This window comes from Schistocerca cancellata, chromosome 2, assembly GCF_023864275.1.
Source record: "Schistocerca cancellata isolate TAMUIC-IGC-003103 chromosome 2, iqSchCanc2.1, whole genome shotgun sequence".
Classification (NCBI taxonomy): domain Eukaryota; kingdom Metazoa; phylum Arthropoda; class Insecta; order Orthoptera; family Acrididae; genus Schistocerca; species Schistocerca cancellata.
Window position 1 is genome coordinate 737,803,516 of NC_064627.1, and position 20,743 is coordinate 737,824,258.

A 20,743-nucleotide genomic window follows, 5' to 3' on the forward strand; every position below is an offset into this window, starting at 1 on the left:
TACCCGTACACTTGCATCCGCTCGATACAATTTGAAACGAGACCCGTCCGACCAGGCAACATGTTTCCAGTCACCAACAGTCCAATTCGGAGCTGACGGGCCGAGGTGAGGCGTAAAGGATTATGTCGTATAGTCATCAAGAACACAAGTAGGCCTTCGGGTACGACAACCCAAATCGATGATGTTTCGTTGAATGGTTCTCTCACCGACGCTTGTTGATGGCCCAGCATTAAAATCCACAGTAATTTGCGGAAGGACTGCACTTCTGTCACGTTGAACGATTCTCTTCAGTCGTCGTCGGTCCCGTTCTTGTAGGATCTTTTTCGGCCGTAGCGATGTCGGAGGTATGATGCTTTACCGGATTTCTGATATTCACGGTACACTCGTGAAATGGTCGTACGGGAAAATCCCCACTTCATTGGTAGTTCGGAGAAGCTGTGGCCCATCGCTCGTGCGCCGACTACAACACCAAGTTCAAACTCACTTAAATCTTGATAAGCTGCCACTGGAGCAGCAGTGACCAACAGAATAACTGCACCAGACACTTGTTGTCAAATATAGGCTTCGTCAACCTCAGCACCGTATTCTGCCTGTTTAGATATCTCTGTATTTGAATACGCCTATATCAGTTTTTTTGGCGCTTCAGTGTATTTTTGACGATCTTTGATACCGAGATCACATTCAGTTGGGATGCAGCCCTATAATGTCCTTAGAGAAGTTTTGAACGTAAGGGAGATACCAGCAGTGTCAAAGGATGTCTGAACATCTTCCAATGGCTCAGCGCTCTGCGAACTGTCGTTCTGTCGTTTTCAGTCGCGAAATATGTGGGAATCAACGCTCCAAGGGAAGGAGTGATTCTACTGACGCACTTTATGCCTCTCCCTCAGGCATTTTCATGTCGATTCTTAGCGGTGGTGTGTCTAAAATGTTTGGGCAGAATTATGCTGAAAGTTGGTGCCAATTTGACATCATTATCCCACCATACAGCTCACATAGAGTTCTGATGGGTCGCCTGTTTCTTGCATGTGTCGACACCTTGCTGCTTGAAGCCTCACCAAACCCGAGGGTGACGTCGCAGGGCGCAACGATTTTGCACAAAGTAAGGTTGTAGGCATCTTTGAGACAAATTCTAAACTTAAGCGTCGCAATGGGATGCAAATACAGGTTTTCCAAATATTAGTCCCTTATTTTCGTAGCCCAGTGTATTTCATTCGCACTGATGGCAGAAGCGCTCATTCAGCAGAATACCAGTTATCTCCAACTTAGTTGCTTATGAGTGTATTTTAACTCTGTAGCTGGGTTGCCTTTCTACCTTCGCAATAGTCAGTTTCTGTAATGTAAGCTGGTCGTGTTCATCATATGTCTTTGACTGCTAAAAACGTTGTTCTGTGTGTTACTGTTTTCGTGAGATGGAGATGGTGAGCCTGCCTTGCATAAGCCTTCACGAGAGTGTAAAACCGTCTAAAACCAAATACAAACTGGTCGATGTACCAAGCTAGTAGCATCAGATTCGTAAGAGTGCTGGCCTTCCTCGTAATCTACTTCACTGTTTACTAAGCTATAGGTTTCCTTCATAAGACAGCTATACAGAAATCTCGTAGTAACCTGTACTTTCCCTCGCCAAAGAACTATTACTCTCAAATAACTGTTCACTCTTAAAGAATCTTTCACTCTGCAAAGGAGAGAGACAGATTTGAAATTTCCTTGCAATGTGTGCCGTACCGGTAGTAGAATTAGATACGCTGCTTTATGCGGGCAGTTTTGTTAGCAACTAAGCAGGAGCCCAGTACTGAGTGACGAGTTCGTATTGGAGAAGGATAGGAAAGGAAATGTGCCAGTTTTTCTAAGGAACCACCTCATTATTCATCTTAAATGATAATCATAGAACATATAAATCTGGATGACAGTTAGCACTAAGCCATTCGTTCGGTAGCTAAATTGTAGCTACGAAGACGATTAGTGAGCCTTGCCAACATACGATCATGCTCATAAATTAAGGATAATGCTGATACATGGTAAAACAACGCTCTGGTGGGTGGTTTGCGGGTTTAAATCATCTCGGGGTATGACCATTCGGTGCATTTGACCTGCGGTCGACGCACGGTGGCGCTGGCAGCAGTCCACATACGCAGAGGTGTGTTGGTGCATGTCAGAGTACGGTGCAGCGAGTAAGTATGCAGACATTTTCAGACGTGCTAATGGTGACTGTGTGCTGAAAATGGCTCAAAGAATACATATTGATAACGTTATGAGGGGTAGAATACTACGGCGACTGGAGGCTGGTCAAACACGGCAGGTCGTAGCACGGGCCCTCCGTGTGCCACAAAGTGTGATGTCAAGATTATGGCAACGATTCCAGCAGACAGGAAACGTGTCCAGGCGCTACAGTACGGGACGTCCACAGTGTACTACACCACAAGAAGACCGATCTCTCACCATCAGTGCTCGCAGACGACCACGGAGTACTGCAGGTAGCCCCGCTCTGGACCTTACCGCAGCCACTGGAACAGTTGTTTCCAGACACACAGTCTACAGATCACTGAACACACATGATTTATTCGCCCGGAGACCTCCAAGGTGCATTCCACTGACCCCTGGTGGCAGGAGATCCCGTAAAAGCCTGGTGTCAAGAACACAGTACATGGTCATTGGAACAGTGGTCCCAGGTTATGTTCACGGACGAGTCCAGGTATAGTCTGAGCAGTGATTCTTGCAGGGTTTTCATCTGGCGTGAAACATGAACCAGATACGAAACCCATAGTGTCCATGAAAAGGACCTGTATGGAGGTCGTGGTTTGATGGTGTGGGATGGGATTATGATTGGTGCACGTACACCCCTGCATGTCTTTGACAGAGGAAAGTTATTAGGAAGGCAAGAAGTATGTGGTCTGCAGATAGAATAGCCAAGTCTCAGGATAAAATTAAAACCATAAGGTCAGTCGTAAAGGAAGTGGCTGGTCTGCAGGGACAGGTCGAGGATGTAGAATCAGTGCGTAGTGGGAATGCCCGTGTTACTGATAAGTTACATATGTGTACAGTATTTAATAATCACTTTCTGAATATAGCAGGTGAACTAAATAGAAACCTAGTCCCAACAGGGAATCATATAGCGCTCTTAGAAAAAAGTGTTCCGAGACTGTTACCTGAAATGCTCCTCCATGATACTGACAAGAGGGAGATTGAGTTAATAATTAAATCACTAAAGACCAAGAACTCTCATGGATATGACGGGGTATCTAGCAGAATACTGAAGAATTGTTCTATGTATGTTAGCCCAGTACTTAGCCATATCTGTAACTTTTTTTTTTAGGAGTGGTCGGTTTCCTGACCGATTAAAGTGCTCAGTAGAGAAGCCACTTTATAAAAAGGGAGACAGGGATAATGTAGACAATTATAGACCTATTTCTATGCCATCGGTGTTTGCTAAAGTTATCGAGAAGGTTGAATATACAAGGTTACTGGAGCATTTAAATTCACATAATTTGCTGACAAATGTACAGTGTGGTTTTAGAAATGGTTTAACAACTGAAAATGCTATATTCTCTTTTCTCTGTGAGGTTTTGGACGAGTTACATTAAAGGTTGCGAACGCTAGGTGTTTTCTTTGATTTAACGAAGGTTTTTGACTGTGTTGACCACAAAATGTTACTGCAGAAGTTGGACCATTATGGAGTAAGGGGAGTAGCTTACAATTGGTTCGCCTCTTACTTTAAGAACAGAAAGCAGAAGGTAATTCTCCGTAATATTGAGAGTGGTAGTGATGTTCAGTCCCAATGGGGCACTGTTAAGTGGGGCATTCCCCAAGGGTCGGTGCTGGGGCCGCTGCTGTTTCTTATTTATATAAATGATATGCCTTCTAGTATTACAGGTGATTCAAAAATATTTCCGTTTGCTGATGACACCAGCTTGATAGTGAAGGATCTTGTGTGTAATATTGAAACATTATCAAATTATGTAGTTCGTGAAATAAGTTCGTGGCTTGTGGAAAATAATTTGATGCTAAATCACAGTAAGACTCAAGTTTTTACAGTTTCTAACTTACAATTCAACAAGAAGTGATATTTTGATCAGACAGAATGGGCATATTATAAGCGAGACGGAACAGTTCAAGTTCCTAGGCGTTCGGATAGATTGTAAGCTGTTGTGGAAAGCCCATGTTCAGGATCTTGTTCGGAAACTAAATGCTGCTTTATTTACCATTAGAACAGTATCTGAAATAAGTGACAGTTCAACACGAAAAGTAGTCTATTTCGCATATTTTCATACGCTTATCTCATATGGTATTATTTTTTGGGGTAATTCTTCTGATTCAAAAAGGGTATTTTTGCCTCATAAACAGGCTGTTCGAGCTATATGTGATGTAAGTTCGAAAACCTCTTGTCGACCCCTATTCAATAGCCTGTGAATTCTGACATTGCCCTCACAGTATGTATTTTCTTTAATGTCGTTTGTTGTTAGCAATGTTAGTTTATTCCCAAGAGTTAGCAGCTTTGACTCAGTTAATACTAAGCAGAAATCAAATCAGCATGTGGAATGCACTTCCTTGACTCTTGTGCAGAAAGGAATGCACTATTCTCCCGCAGCCATTTTCAATAAGCTACCACAAGAACTCAAAAATCTTAGCAGTAGCCCAAACACTTTTAAGTCCAAACTGAAGAGTTTCCTCATGGATCACTCCTTATATTCTGTCGAGGAGCTCCTGGAAGAGATGAAAAATTAAGCAAATTCCAGTGTTACATTGTTGATTTTCTTTATTTAAATTTGCGAATTGTCGCCTGAATACGTTTCTTGTATTTCATTTTATCTGTTTCTATTATCGTGTTATAATTTCAGGTATTGACTGGTTCCATGACCATGGAGACTTCTCCTTAATTTGGCCCCAAGGAACAATAAATAAATAAATTAATAAATAAAAAACTTAAACAGGACAGGTGTATCGGGACGTCATTTTGCACCAGTGTGTCCGCCTTTTCAGGGTTGCAGTGGGTCCCACCTTTCTCCTGGTGGATGATAACGCACTGCCCCACCGAGCTGCCATCTCGGAGGAGTACCTTGAAACATGAGATATCAGGCGAATGGAGTGGCCTGCCTGTTCTCCAGACCTAAGCCCCATTGAGAACGTCTGGGATGCTCACGGTCGACGTATCGCTGCACGTCTTCAAACCTCTACGACACTTCGGGAGCTCCGACAGGCACTGGTGCAAGGTTGGGAGGCTATATCGCAGCAGCTGCTCGACCACCTGATCGGGAGTATGCCAACTCGTTGTGCGGCCTGTGTACGTGTGCATGGTGATCATATCCCATACTTCACGTCGGGGTGCATGAGCAGGAAACAGTGGCGTTTTGTAGCACAGTTTTCTCAACTTGTCACCAATATCATGGACTTACAGATCTGTGTCGTGCGTGTTCCCTATGTGCTTATGCTATTAGCGCCTGTTTTGTGTAGTGCCACGTAGTGTGGCACCACATTCTGCAATTATCTTTAATTTATGAGCGTGAGTGTAGCTTAGACGGTATGAGTAATGTCCAAGATAGGCAAGATTCTGAGTTCGAGTCCCGGTCCAATGAAGTTTTAACCTACTACCAAGTCTCAACTCACGTCATCGCCACAATATTTTCTGTCATTCCCCTGACACATTGGACTACAGTGTTTACCTTGAAAGCCATGGACTCTATGGTGAGGATGACCCTGGCGAAGAGCCTCCGGTCGGAGATGAAGCGGTACTGGCAGCGCACGCTGTGGTGCGGGTCGGCGTGCCGCTTGTAGACCAGCGTGTTGAGCGGCGAGCGCAGGTACCCTGAGGCGCTCCTCCACGCCACGAACTGCTCGTCGCAGGCGCTGCCCGCCACCGGGTCGCCGCTGCGGCTCGCGTTGAAGAAGTCGTAGTGCGCCCAGTAGTACAGCGAAGACCTACGCAGTAACAGCGTCGCTGCAGAATTAACCGATTTCTTTTCTTTTTTTGTGCGTCATCTGTTCTCTGACTGGTTCGATATGGCCCGCCTCACATTCTTCTCCTATGCATACAGCTTCAGCTCAAAATAGCATTTCCACCCTACGTCCTCAATTATTTGCTGGATGTATTCCCGTCTCTGTCTCCGTCTACAGTTTTTACTCTCTACAGCTCACTCTAGTACCACGGAAGATACTCTAGATGTCTTAACAGATGTCCTACCATCCTGTCTCCTCTTCTTGCCAGGGTTTTCCATAAATTCCTTTCCTCACCGATCCTACGGAGAACCTACTCACCACTTATCTCATGAGTCCACCTAATTTTCAATATTATTCAGTAACACCACATCCCATACGTTTCTATTCTCCTCTGTTCCGGTTTTCTCAGAGCCCATGTCTCACTACCATACAATGATTCTCATTAAAGTTTAAAAATCATAGAAGCGATAGACGTGACTCTGAAACAAGCAGTTTCATATAAAATACGCTTCTACACCTACATCTACATCTACATGACTACTCAGTAATTCACATTTAAGTGCTTGGCAGAGGGTTCATCGAACCACAATCATACTATCTCTCTACCATTCCACTCCCGAACAGCGCGCGGGAAACACGAACACCTAAACCTTTCTGTTCGAGCTCAGATTTCTCTTATTTTATTTTGATGATCATTCCTACCTATGTAGGTTGGGCTCAACAAAATAGTTTCGCATTCGGAAGAGAAAGTTGCTGACTGAAATTTCGTAAATAGATCTCGCCGCGACGAAAAACGTCTTTGCTTTAATGACTTCCATCCCAACTCGCGTATCATATCTGCCACACTCTCTCCCCTATTACGTGATAATACAAAACGAGCTGCCCTTTTTTGCACCCTTTCGATGTCCTCCGTCAATCCCACTTGGTAAGGATCCCACACCGCGCAGCAATATTCTAACAGAGGACGAACGAGTGTAGTGTAAAGCTGTCTCTTTAGTGGACTTGTTGCATCTTCTAAGTGTCCTGATAATGAAAGGCAACCTTTGGCTCGCCTTCCCCACAATATTATCTATGTGGTCTTTCCAACTGAAGTTGTTCGTAATTTTAACACTCAGGTACTTAGTTGAATTGACAGCCTTGAGAATTGTACTATTTATCGAGTAGTCGAATTCCAACGGATTTCTTTTGGAACTCATGTGGATCACCTCACACTTTTAGTTATTTAGCGTCAACTGCCACCTGCCACCCCATACAGCAATCTTTTCTAAATCGCTTTGAAACTGATACTGGTCTTCGGATGACCTTACTAGAGGGTAAATTACAGCATCATCTGCGAACAACCTAAGAGAACTGCTCAGATTGTCACCCAGGTCATTTACATAGATCAGGAACAACAGAGGTCCCAGGACGCTTCCCTGGGGAACACCTGATATCACTTCAGTTTTACTCGATGATTTGCCGTCTATTACTACGAACTGCGACCTTCCTGACAGGAAATCACGAATCCAGTCGCACAACTGAGACGATACCCCATAGGCTCGCAGCTTGATTAGAAGTCGCTTGTGAGGAACGGTGTCAAAAGCTTTCCGGAAATCTAGAAATACGGAATCAACTTGAGATCCCCTGTCGATAGCGGCCATTACTTCGTGCGAATAAAGAGCTAGCTGCGTTGCACAAGAACGATGTTTTCTGAAACCATGTTGATTACGTATCAATAGATCGTTCCCTTCGAGGTGATTCATAATGTTTGAACACAGTATATGCTCCAAAACCCTACTGCAAACCGACGTCAATGATATAGGTCTGTAGTTCGATGGATTACTCCTATTACCCTTCTTAAACACTGGTGCGACCTGCGCAATTTTCCAATCTGCAGGTACAGATCTATCGGTGAGCGAGCGGTTGTATATGATTGCTAAGCAGGGAGCTATTGTATCAGCGTAATCTGAAAGGAACCTAATCGGTATACAATCTGGACCTGAAGACTTGCCCGTATCAAGCGATTTGAGTTGTTTCGCAACCCCTAAGGTATCTACTTCTAAGAAACTCATGCTAGAGCTGTTCGTGTTTCAAATTCTGGAATATTCCATTCGTCTTCCCTGGCGAAGGAATTTCGGAAAACTGCGTTCAATAACTCCGCTTTAGCGGCACAGTCGACGGTAACAGTACCATCGGCACTGCGCAGCGAAGGTATTGACTGAGCTTTGCCGATTGTGTACTTTACATACGACCAGAATTTCTTCGGATTTTCTACCAAATTTCGAGACAATGTTTCGTTGTGGAACGTATTAAAGGCATCTCGCATTGAAGTCCGTGCCAAATTTTGCGCGTCTGTAAATTTTAGCCAATCTTCGGGATTTCGCGTTCTTCTGAACTTCGCATGCTTTTTCCATTGCCTCTGCAACAGCGTTCGGGCCTGTTTTGTGTACCACGGGGGATCAGTTCCATCTCTTACCAATTTATGAGGTATGAATCTTTCAATTGCTGTTGCTACTATTTGAGCCACATATCGTCTACATTTGCATAGCCAGTTCGGATGGAATGGAGATTGTCTCTTAGGAAGGCTTCTAGTGACACTTTATCCACTTTTTTAAATAAAATTATTTTGCGTTTGTTTCTGGTGGATTTGGAAGAAACGGTATTGAGCCTAGCTACAACGACCTTGTGATCACTAATCCATGTATCGGTCATGATGCTCTCAATTAGTTCTGGATTGTTTGTGGCTAAGAGGACAAGTGTGTTTTCGCAACCATTTATAATTCGCGTGGGTTCGTGGACTAACTGCTCGAAATAATTTTCGGAGAAAGCATTTAGGACAATCTCGGAAGATATTTTCTGCCTACCACCGGTTCTGAACAAGTATTTTTGCCAACATACCGAGGGAAGGTTGAAGTCCCCACCAACTACAACCGTATGAGTGGGGTATTTATTTGTTACGAGACTCAAATTTTCTCTGAACTGTTCAGCAACTATATCATCGGAGTCTGGGGGTCGGTAGAAGGAGCCAATTATTAACTTTGTTCGGCTGTTAAGTATAACCTCCACTCATACCAATTTGCAAAATTTGCTAGTGTTGCAAAATATCACAAAAGTGGATGGCAAATGTTGAGCATCTGAAGTCACCAGATGACTTACCTCACAGCGGTTAAGCCTATCTGTCTATCGCACATCATCATCCCAAATCAAACCAAGTATTAACATCATAGGCGCGACTTAAGCGCGTGGGTTTCAAAGTTAGAGTTCAAAAATGGTTCAAATGGCTCTGAGCACTATGGGACTCAACATCTTAGGTCATAAGTCCCATAGAACTTAGAACTACTTAAACCTAACTAACCTAAGGACATCACACACACCCATGCCCGAGGCGGGATTCGAACCTGCGACCGTAGCAGTCCCGCGGTTCCGGACTGCGCGCCTAGAACCGCTAGACCACCGCGGCCGGCCAAAGTTAGAGTAATGAGTCTAGCTGGAAATATTTTTTTTTTCATTGCGTGAGACGGTTGTGTGTTTACATTGAGCTATTAATCAATTAATTTATTTAACGGGCACACGGTCTCCACTGGTTTATTTCAAATTACGGTACAACATAAATCTAACGGAATGCGTCACAAGCAAATGAGTGTAAGCTTCCGAATTGTATCATTACCAGTCTACTTCTCCTTTAATTCATAAGACATGTAAACAAAAAAAGGTAAAAAAGAAGAACAGATTTTGCTGGGTTACAGTGAGAACAATATTCCCATAACTTCTACTTGCACAACAAATCACATTTACTAAACGTGTTCGGAATTTGCTCCGTTTACTTGAACGCAAGTATTGCATCGCTCAGTCATCCCTTCATGCACGCGCTCAAAAATACCCTTTGTAGTTTCGACGTAATGTCAAATTTTCAACATTTGTCTTCCACTTCTGGGGCATTTCCAGACATTTGCGCCCACATGTGTGTTATACTAAATTACCTCTCTCAGCGTCATCTAAATTGCTATGAGTTTTTTAAACTTTAATAAGAATCACCCTGTACAGTTATCAAATCACCTTAAGGTGTGTGGCGGAGGGTAGCACTGACTTTTCCCCCTCCTCCTGTTCCAATCGTGCATAGGTTGCCAGGACAACGATTGATGCTAAACCTCCGTTTGAGTTCGAACATCCCGAATTTTACCCTCGCGGCCTTTCCGTGAGAAATACGTAGGAGGAAGCAATACGATTATGTTGATTGACTCTTCTAGGAACATAAGCTGTTGAAACCATCCCAGTTAACAACAGAGTGTGCTAACGGAGTTGGCTGGGCACCTTTGAGTTGCTGTTGTTCTTGCTCTTACTAAATGAACCTATAACGAAGCTTGTGCTCTTCCTCGGATATTCTTTATTTGCTTTGTCAATAATGTCTCGTACGGACCCCACACCGACGATCGGTGTTCAAGTATTGGTTGAACGAAGGTTCTTTGTGGGTAGACTGCAGCACCTGAGGATTCTTCCAACAAATCTCAGTGTGGCACCTGCCTTTCCTACAATTAGTTTATGTGGTCATTTCACTGCACATCGCTCCGTATGCATACCCCTAGATAATTTGTACATATGACTCATTCCAGTGACGGTTCTACAATCGTGTAATCGTGTAATGACCGACATTTCTGCCTGTTAATGAGCAATATGCTACATTTCTTTATGTTCTGCCAATCCCAGCACTAATCATCGATCCCCTGCAGATTTCCCTGCATTTCGCCACTTGCCTTAACCACTGCCACTCGTAACATTAATGAAAGATTTACTTAATACTCTGGTCACCAGCAGCAGTGTTCAGAAAACAATGCATCGTACCACTATTGTAATGCTGTACTGTCGGCGTACGAGGGTAGTAATGGTATAGCCACTTCCATCTTTCGGTATGGTGTTGAGGGGCAAACAGCCGTAATTTCATAGCGCCTGACTTAATTGACTCCTAAGACTGCACTGTTCTGATCTGTTGTTTTGTTTCACACTGCCCATTTTGGGACATCCCATCCCATCAATAAATGTACTTGAAAACTTTAGTACGTCACTCGAAAATGAAGTACATCTACTGTGCGAATTCATCTGTAGAGCCCGCGCCATTTAAGTTCAGTGTCAGCGCTCACCTGAAATCCATGCAATGCCACAAAAACAACCATATCTTTTCCGCCATGTAAAGGACCACTGAGGTTTTTTAGTTGTTCTTAGTGTTCCATAATGCTGAGGTCTGATACCCAAAAGGACGTAGCTCGGATTGACACTATTCATGGGCGCCTAAAAACTTATAAATAATTTTTTGGTATTATTTACGACTCCATTCATATGCTGGACACCAGGCCACACTGTACATAGCAGCATCATAAATGCAGTCATATTAAATGTAGAATAAACATTTTACACTTGAGAGCGGGGCATAAGATGATATTAATTTTCAGAGGATCAGTTGCATCAGGCAAGAGCGTTTCTCACATTATGGTACCATTGCAAACAAAGAGAATAGTGTGGTATTGTTTTATTCCCTCTATTGTAACAGCATTCTATACACGTTCAGAATTGCTACAGAGTGACTCTTCTGAGTTTTAACACTTCCACTGGCCACCAGACGCCCAGCACGAACGTTATAGAGCATGTCTGGGATGGTTGCAAGGCTCCAAAGAAATCTCCATCCCCTAGTACTCTTACGGATTTGTGTACAGCCCTGCAAGATTTATCGTTTCAGTTCCCTCCAGCACTACTGCAGACAGTTGTAGTGTCCAAGTCCCATCGTGTTGCAGCACTTCTGCGTGCTCGCGGGGGCGCTACACGATATTAGGCAGGTGTACCAGTTTCTTTGGTTCTTCATTGTATTATTCAAAAAAAGTTCAACAGCTGGAGCTGTCTATGTCTACTACACTGAAGAACCTGTCCCAAGTGTGTTTCAATTTCATTGTCTCCACTATCACTGGCTACGATACTTTTCACAGCTTGAGGCGTATCAAGTTTTAGCTCTCCCAACATCTGAAGAGGTCCAGAAGCTTAAATTTGTTCCGTCTGCATTATACGTAGGTCACGTAGGTGTTATGGAACTTCAGAAACCTCAACATAAGTCCAGCAAAGCATTACACTAGCCAACTCTACAAGCGCAAGCAAATACTGAACGGAAGAGATTTATGCAGTCTACCAGTAACACAATTAATAGTGAATGAAGTGCAGTAACTTTCGAATCATTTCTCAAGTTTTAGTACAGTTGTAAACAGAGAGTATAGTGTGTTATCATTTTTATTTGGACTATTTTAACACTGTGAATCACCTCACTTTGACCAGTTTCAGTTCACAAAACACCTGCGCAATAACTCCATTGCAAACAGCATGACAGCAGTTATGTGCGCCGGAACTTCACCAGCTCTCTTGGTGCTACGGCATTTCCAGTAGGCAGCCCAACCTTGCACGGATTACATTGGCTTCACGGTTCTTGTTAGCGGACTGGGTTCGTCGCCTTGATCATGTCAGCCAGTATCTATTAACAAAGATGCGCTACATCAGCTCAATCTAGACGCCTTCTCAGTTGAGGTCTGCCTTTTAATTCTCCACATTCGATCAGCACTGCATCTGCGTGACTACTCTGCAATTCATACAGGGACCGGGAAGAGTTTTCTTCGAACCACCTTCAGACCACTTCTCTACCGTTGCACTCTCCAACTGCGGGTAGGAAAAATTAACGCTTAAAGCTTTCTGTACGAATTGACTGAAACTTTTGTCTCAATGATTGCCATCCCAATTCGCTTATGATACTGTCTCCGCTATTTCGCAATAATACGGTACGATCCGCCCTTCTTTAAACTTTTCCAGTGTCCTCCGTCAGTCCTATCCGTTAAGGATTCCGTGCCGGCCGGTGTGGCCGTGCGGTTAAAGGCGCTTCAGTCTGGAACCGCGTGACCGCTACGGTCGCAGGTTCGAATCCTGCCTCGGGCATGGATGTGTGTGATGTCCTTAGGTTAGTTAGGTTCAAGTAGTTCTAATTTCTAGGGGACTTATGACCATAGATGTTGAGTTCCATAGTACTCAGAGCCATTTGAGCCAAGGATTCCGTATAGCACAGCAGTACTCCAACAGAGTACGAACACGCGTACAGTAGGCAGTCTCTTTAGTAGATCTTTTGATCTTCTAAGTGTTCTGCCAACGAAGTGCAGTCGTTGATTTGCTTTCTCACAAACTTATCTATGTGATCGTTCCTGCTTATAGTGTTCGTAACTGAATTCCTAGGTATTTAGCCGAATCAATCAATTCCTTTGAAGTAATACTTTCTCCTACTTCTAGCGCAATACAATAATCCCATAAGACATGATATAAGGAATCGTCATCTTCTGGTGTTCCACCTCCAGCCTCTATCGGTATCGTCGTCTGCAGATAACAATAGACATGACGAAAATGTAATTCCGGTCTTACCCGCTATCGGGCACTGAAGTAATTCAGTGGTGACAAGTGAAAATTTGTGCCAGACTGGGACAGGAACTCGGAGTTCTCTTAACTGTTTCGGTTATCCGAGCACGCTTTACATCCAACCCTAATTCCCAACTTGTCGCACTCTGTACACGTTACGTTCCCTGGCCGTTACCCTCATTGCTCGCAGCCTCACACTGATTCCCGTAAGGGATTGAACGAAGAAGCTTATGCACTCAATTGTCATTAATTGCTGTCAGGTTACATATTTTTTTCAGAAAACTGATCATTCAGTGTAGATGGAGTCTTCCAGTTATTGCGGAAATCAGCGTGAGGCTGCGAGCAATAAGGACAACGGCCTAGGAACCCTAAGACTATAGTGAGCGACAAGTTGGGAATTGACGTGGGACGTGAAGCGTGCTTGGAGAGCCGAATCGGTTAAGGCTATCGCTCTCGTAAATTTCTAAATACGAGTCCTAAAGATCGGAAACGAAGCACATAAATAATGAAACTTCCTGGCAGATTAAAACTGTGTGCCGGACTGAGACTCGAACTCGGGACTTTCGCATTTCGCGAGGAAGTGCTCTTCCATCTGAGCTACCCAAGAACGACTGACGCCCCGTCCTCACAGCTTTACTTCTGCCAGTACAAAAATAATATTTGCGAAGCAATAATTTCGCCTGGCCGTTTACTGTTTCTCATGTCAGTTTGAATCTGCTTAAGTCTGAACAAATTTGTAAATTTACTGAACTGACAGAAATCACATTGCGAAAATTTCCCGTATACGTTTTGTACTATTTATTCCAACGGAGGCCTAAGGTCGTTAAAAATATATGTTCCAGTGTAACAAAGAGTGAATGGTAAGTAAAAATGTTACAATACCTAATGATGCCGCAAAATAATGGTTGACTTGCGTAATATCTTTTCTGCAAACTTTGATGGGCTACCGTTAACTGTTTATGGAAGATTGCTACCGTCTTCGCTTGTGCCCTGAATACAATTCTGCCATTAGTAATCTTTATAAGCTATCAGATAAAACATAGGTGAGTGGTCTTATATAGTCTCTTCTTCAGTAAACCAAGTGGAGTATTCAAACAAATTTCGTCACGGAAGGTCATTGACAGAAGAGCACAGGATTAACAATGAACTCACCCTGAGTAGCTGCCAGTCTTGCTTTCAAAGCGGACGAACATGGAGCTGCCGCTGGAGACGAAGTCGTGCTTCTCCATGGCCCTGGAGAAGGTGTCGCAGAAGGTTTTAATAATTCGCGCGTCGTCCGCCCACGACGCGTCGTACAGCGTCAGAGACTCGCCGCAGTCCCCGTCATAGGGCTGGATGGGCGCCTCTATCGTGTTGATACGAAAGCTGCGGACAACACACTGCCTTCTTACCACAATCGTGACGAAATCACAAAGGACATAAAAACATGGACAGTGTATTACACAAATTAATAAACAGGATTGGGTCCATCATGCGGATAACGAATAAGACTAATGTCTCAGACTCCGATCTTACGAAGGAATTTGACAGTTGCATTGTGGCCCAAATGTCGGAAGATGTGGTTAAATTTATAGGGATCAAGGAAGTGCGATGAAAAGAAGATACGCGGCTGTATGAAAGTTATAACAGCATCCGAGAAACATACAACAGTTCGTACCACTATGAGTAGGAAAGTGGGCAACATAAAAAATCACTGCGAGCAGCACGTTGACCTAATTATTGTTCTCAACGCGCCAAAGTTCTATTAGCATTTTATAAAGGGTAGTGAAAATAAAATTGATCCAATAAGTGTCTACAGACATTTGGTGACAACGTAATCTAAAACAGTGGGGAATAAGGTAGTGCAGCAGCACACTTCGCAAATGCAGTCTCGGCGCGAGTTAAACAGATAAGGAGAGGATAGTTAGCAAAGTACATAAGGTCTCCTGGCAGCAATGATCGCCTAGCCTTACCCGTTGTGTTTTTTATGTTAAGGTTTACACGAGTAATCCGCATATTCTGAAAGACCTAGATGACACACGGTATAACGTAAATTTGTGGGAGCTGTTACAAATAGTGGTTCACCGCATCTATTTTAGCCATGTGCTGTACTCATATATTTTTATGTATATGTAGGTGAAATTAAGATGTTCGTTTGAACTAAGCTGGTTTTCTGTTATAAATACATATTTCGTAACTTTTGGTGGTTCCTTGCCGTCCATAAAAGAAATTGAGACGTTAGTGACATATATGAGAAGTAATAAAACGTTCTTGGTGGAACTGTATTGCTTTAGAAGTAGTAGTAGTAAGGGAAGTAGTAGTAGTAGTAGTAGTAGTAGTAGCAGTAGCACAAAGCTTTATTCCTCGCCTGGGCCCCTCAACACCGACATTGGATTATTGATGACGGGAAACATACTGTCTAGTCGGACGAGTCTCGTTTCGAATTGCATAGAGCGGATGAACGTGTACGGGTATGGAAACATCCTCATGAATCCATGCATCCTGCATATCAGCAGTAGATTGTTCAAACTGGTGGAGGCTCTGCAATGGTATAGGGCGTGTGCAGTTCAAGTGATATGGGACCCCTGATACGTCTAGAAACGACTCTGACAGGTGACACGTACGTAAGCATCCTGTCTGATCGCCTGCTTCCATTCAAGTCCATTGGGCATTCCGACGGACTTGGGCAATTCCAGCACGACTATGCGACACCCCACACGTTCAGAATTGCTACAGAGTGACTCTTCTGAGTTTTAACACTTCCACTGGCCACCAAACGCCCAGACACGAACATTATAGAGCATGTCTGGGATGGTTGCAAGGTTCCAAAGAAATCTCCACCCCCTCGTACTCTTACGGATTTGTGTACAGCCCTGCAAGATTTATCGTTTCAGTTCCCTCCAGCACTACTGCAGACAGTAGTCGTGTCCAGGCCCCATCGTGTTGCAGCACTTCTGCGTGCTCGCGGGGGCGCTACACGATATTAGAAAAACATGTTCGCTAGAAGCCACTGTGTAAGTGTTATGCAAGAAAAACATAAATAAAACCGTTAAACCCCCAACCTCCCAAACCCCCCTTTCCCCCACACACAAACACCAGGTGGAGCTTTTAATATGTTGTTCATGATACTCCCTTCAACAACTGTACAATAATTTACTACTATATGATTTTTCCCTAATTTTCTTTCATTGACTGGAGTACGACGGAGGACGATCAGGTGGGCAGATTGGTAAAGAGCAGTGCGTCGTAAATAGCATCAAACTTCGGCTATCCAAACAAACCTGGAAGAAATGTTAAGACAATTTATCCGTATCTAACCTGGTACACTTTACATGCTATACCGTCCATGTACTTCACTCATGCTGTAATGTTAAAATTAATTTACTGGCACCGGCTAGAAGAAGTGGTGGTTACACAGACCAGGAAAAGATGGGTCGATATTTTATACAAATATAGTTCATATTGAATCTGCGCAAATGCTTAAACCTATTAACCCTGGATTTCTGTAAGAATATTTGTTAAAAAGTAATGATTTCTCATGATTTTCCTCTTCGTATCCGTATATGCTGATTGATCATTTCCAGCGTCCAACTTACTTTACCAGTAACTCCATGTCTGAAAGGTACCCAGTCTCTTCTCTGTGGACCAGCTTTGAGGATTTTACTATGGCTTCGACAGCACTACACTAATTTCAAAGGAAAATAAATAAAAATTATGCTTTCTTTATTTTGTGACTAAAATCTATGAGAGAAAACCACTGCGATTGTATTGCGTAAATAATATTCTGCATCGGACATGATCCACAGCCGAACATTGTAAATGTTAATAAAAACCACCACAGCTCTATTTCTGGTACGTTTTTTTTTTTTTGCGTCACAACCGGTTTCGTTGTGGATGATCATCTTCAGGTGACACCGAATTTTCACCAACAGTCTTTGTAGTTAATTGCCATAAAGTGCCAACAATGTTCCTCTGTCATGATTTAAAAAATTCTAATCGCTTTATATTTAGACAATAAGTCATGATACCGGTACATTTCTAATACTTTATGAAAATTAGTTAGTATACTTAAGTGTCACTTACTGCAATGTCTTCCGGACATGTATTTTGACAGTTTCCTGCATTGTCAGTAATGGTAATTCACTGCTAGATTCACAAAAGATTGCGTATTTGGTAGATAATCTTATCTGACAAATTTTATCCTCTGCGTCGCGTACAGAAGAGGTGATTATAGGGAAGTAATAGAAGCACTTTTTCGATTCGAGACAATTTAATATTAATGCCAACTCAAATTCTGTGCTCCTACTTAAAAACACCCATTGAAACGTGCTCCTCGCCATGTCATGAAAGCCCAATTACTGTCTATCGGCCACCGCGTCGTCCTCTGCCTTGTGGCGTCATGTGGATGCGGTATGGAGGGCCATGTAGTCAGCACACCGCATCAAAAAAAAAAAAAAAAAAAAAAAAAAAAAAAAAAAAAAAAAAAAAAAAAAAAAAGACAGTGATCAACTTAAAGTTGCCACATAGCTACAAAATAGTCCTTCTTTTCTCTTCAAAAACTGCTGGCTATTCAAGCGCGTGATGAGCATCTGTCGACTATTTTAGAATGTAGTAGTGTTGAGGACTGTATATCGCATGAGAGAGTATGACTCGCTCAGTATTTTTTATATGGGAAAAAGTTCTACCCCAAAGTGTTTTAGAAACACCTTACCCTGATTATATGTGGAACAAATAAATAATGCTTCCTATTTATTCGTGAATCGCCATTTACAAATATACTCTGCTCAATAAAATTTAAAATATAAATCTTTCAAGATTAAGAGACTATATCTACAGGATGTTTCAAAATCTTACCATCAAATGCCTAATGATGACAGATCACGTCATGGAGAACAATTGTCGTTAGAGACAAAATCTTGTCTGACGCTTCCCGGCCACACTAGGTGTCTTTAATCATTGGTTATGCGGCGGGAAGTATGCGGAGGCAGGGGATAGGCACTCTTCGGTGTGTCTACGCAATGTGTGTTTCCTTTAACACAGTCATCCTGTTATAAAATATCATTCTTAAGGTTTTCTTGTTGGAAATCACTCTATTAATTTACTTGGATAGGTAGTATGCAGAACACCTGGTTAGTAGCGCACGCTTATTCGGTGAAATCTCGTCATCCCAGAGTGAATTCAACAGAAAGACGTCTAACGTCTCAGGGAAACGTCGGCAAACATTTTTTCTCTAAGAAAAGTTGTTCCATATGGCGTCAATTATCACTCCTAGACGTTTGATGCGAAAACTGAAACACCTCTATAGGAAGCGACACACAGGCATCGGATGACCACAAGTAATGGTCCTAGAATCTATTTAGGATGTCTGGGCTGTTCTCTTGATATCAACAAAACTGCCTACTGCACTGCAAACATCGTTACCAGCACCCCTACTACTACTACTACTACTTTCGCTATTGTTGTGACTTTTGTAGGGACTGTTCTACGACTTTATAGATACCCGATTTTACATCACTCCAACCTCAATCACAATCACATGACTATCAAAACCATCTGGAAGGAAAAAACATGTCCATTTCTGCTTACCACCACCACCCTCTGTGATGATAAAATTCCATGTCAAATTGCCGTCCCTCCTCCGTAATATTACGTGAGATTATTTGAGTTACATGCAATTGTTCGTGGCTCAGGCGTGTGTTAGTGCACAGTGCATTCCCTCTTGCTTCGCACACACTCGCCGTTTATGTTGTTGTGTTACAGTGACACAGCTCGGTACCTGGGGAAGTAGAGGCGCACGACCTGTCCGGGCCGGCCCTGCAGCAGGTAGGTGCAGGAGGAGTGGGGCGGGTACCAGTGGGCGACGCTCTGGAAGATGCCCTCCTGGTCGGACCCCAGGTCGTCGCCGGTCAGCAGCCAGTCACACGTGCCGTTGCGTACGCCCGCCAGCTTCCCGTGGCCCGGCCAGCTGCCCACGTTGAAGTGGAAGCCCGTATTGAGCAGCGGGCCCGCCGGAGAGCTCGAGAACTCCACCAGCAGGTCTTCCGAAGTGCCGATGATCGAGTACGGGAAGTGTCCCATCCCGCAGAAGACGCCTGCAGAGTAAAAAGCAAAGTTACTACAGTGGACTAAAACAGCATACGCCGGCCAGTAACATCTTAATTCGTGATCTTTTTATTTTGTTTTCGTTTCTTTCTGCAATACCGGTCATTAAGATTCCAACGCAATGAAGGAAGCAAGCAACAAACGCAAACCAGCATGAAGTATGTTACCGACGCGGGCATGCAACTGATTAGCATTTCGACGCAATCACACAATTTAAGTAGCAGTAACGCCATCTTCATTCTGCGTACAAGGAAGGATTGCACATTGGTGTTCTGATATCACTTTTGTGTATTGGTTTTCTCTGATCCAGGGAGCTTATGGGCTCCACGCGGTACAAATGAGTCAGAGGGCTTGCCGAAGGAGCAGGCGTGAAGCGGCGAGTGTGACTTCAGTTTCGGTAGGGAGTCAGTTCACTTCAGTTCCATTTATTGCTCCGAATTTTAGACCTGTATCTGGAAACTCTAAACAGGTTTTAAGTATTCAATAATGATGATGAAAGACAATGTTTTATATTATGAATATAATAGTAAATCATTTTATCAGCAACCACTGGCAATATTAATATAAAAATAAAACACAGCACTTGAAAAACAAGAATAAATAAAAAATGCATTTAAAATAAAAGGACTTAGGCAAGTTCCAAGCGAATAACTTCCATCTTACACTTATAGATATGTTACTGGAAGCCTCGGAAGAACTCGGGCTGGGGCTAGTACGGTCTTGATCCATGAAAAGCAAGGAGGATGAGACACTCTTCATGCCTGGCAAATTTTTAATGGAAACGAAGCGTTCTTCTTTAGTTCTACTCTGTTCGAGACTGTTCTTTAGTGAATGTGTGCCTTCGTCAACGTGATTAAATTGCATTATCCTGAGAAAGTGATAGAACTATATATGAAAACAGCAATGGGTATCTATTTTTCAAACTACAATCATAATTTACATACATTTGTTATCATGTGTCTACTCTGAAACACAAAGAAATGTTTTCCTAAAACTGTTTTTTTGCCGAGCCATCTTGGAATTCAGCTTTCTTAAGCATTGAGGTCGAATGTACAGCGGAGTGCTGTTTGCGGCTACGATTAATGCGGGACAGATTCCCTTGTCTTTACCTACTGTATTTTATTTGTGATCGGGTTTAAGAGGCTTGTATTTCATACACCAAAATGTTTTTGTGCCTTATATGTTTTCCAAATCTACGTTATGTAGCTGGTCATTGTATGACTATGCCACATGGCTCATGTAAAATTAGTCTTATTTCTCTGGGTAAAATTGTATTCTCCGGATCAGATAATAATGATAATAATAATAATAAGGTTAAAGAAAATCA

The 20,743-nt window shown here is 43.0% G+C and overlaps 1 protein-coding gene across 1 annotated transcript in view; it reads right to left on the reverse strand.

Moving 5' to 3' along the window:
- The window catches only part of LOC126158202 (uncharacterized), a 124,354-nt gene that overhangs the window by 27,364 nt on the left and 76,247 nt on the right, over window positions 1-20,743 (reverse strand). Inside the window, exons 4-6 of the mRNA XM_049916427.1 lie at window positions 19,091-19,406; window positions 14,488-14,700; window positions 5,655-5,910 (exon numbers count right to left, since the gene is read on the reverse strand). Of these exons, the coding sequence (XP_049772384.1) occupies window positions 5,655-5,910; window positions 14,488-14,700; window positions 19,091-19,406 (785 nt within the window). The remainder of the gene's footprint in view (window positions 1-5,654; window positions 5,911-14,487; window positions 14,701-19,090; window positions 19,407-20,743) is intronic.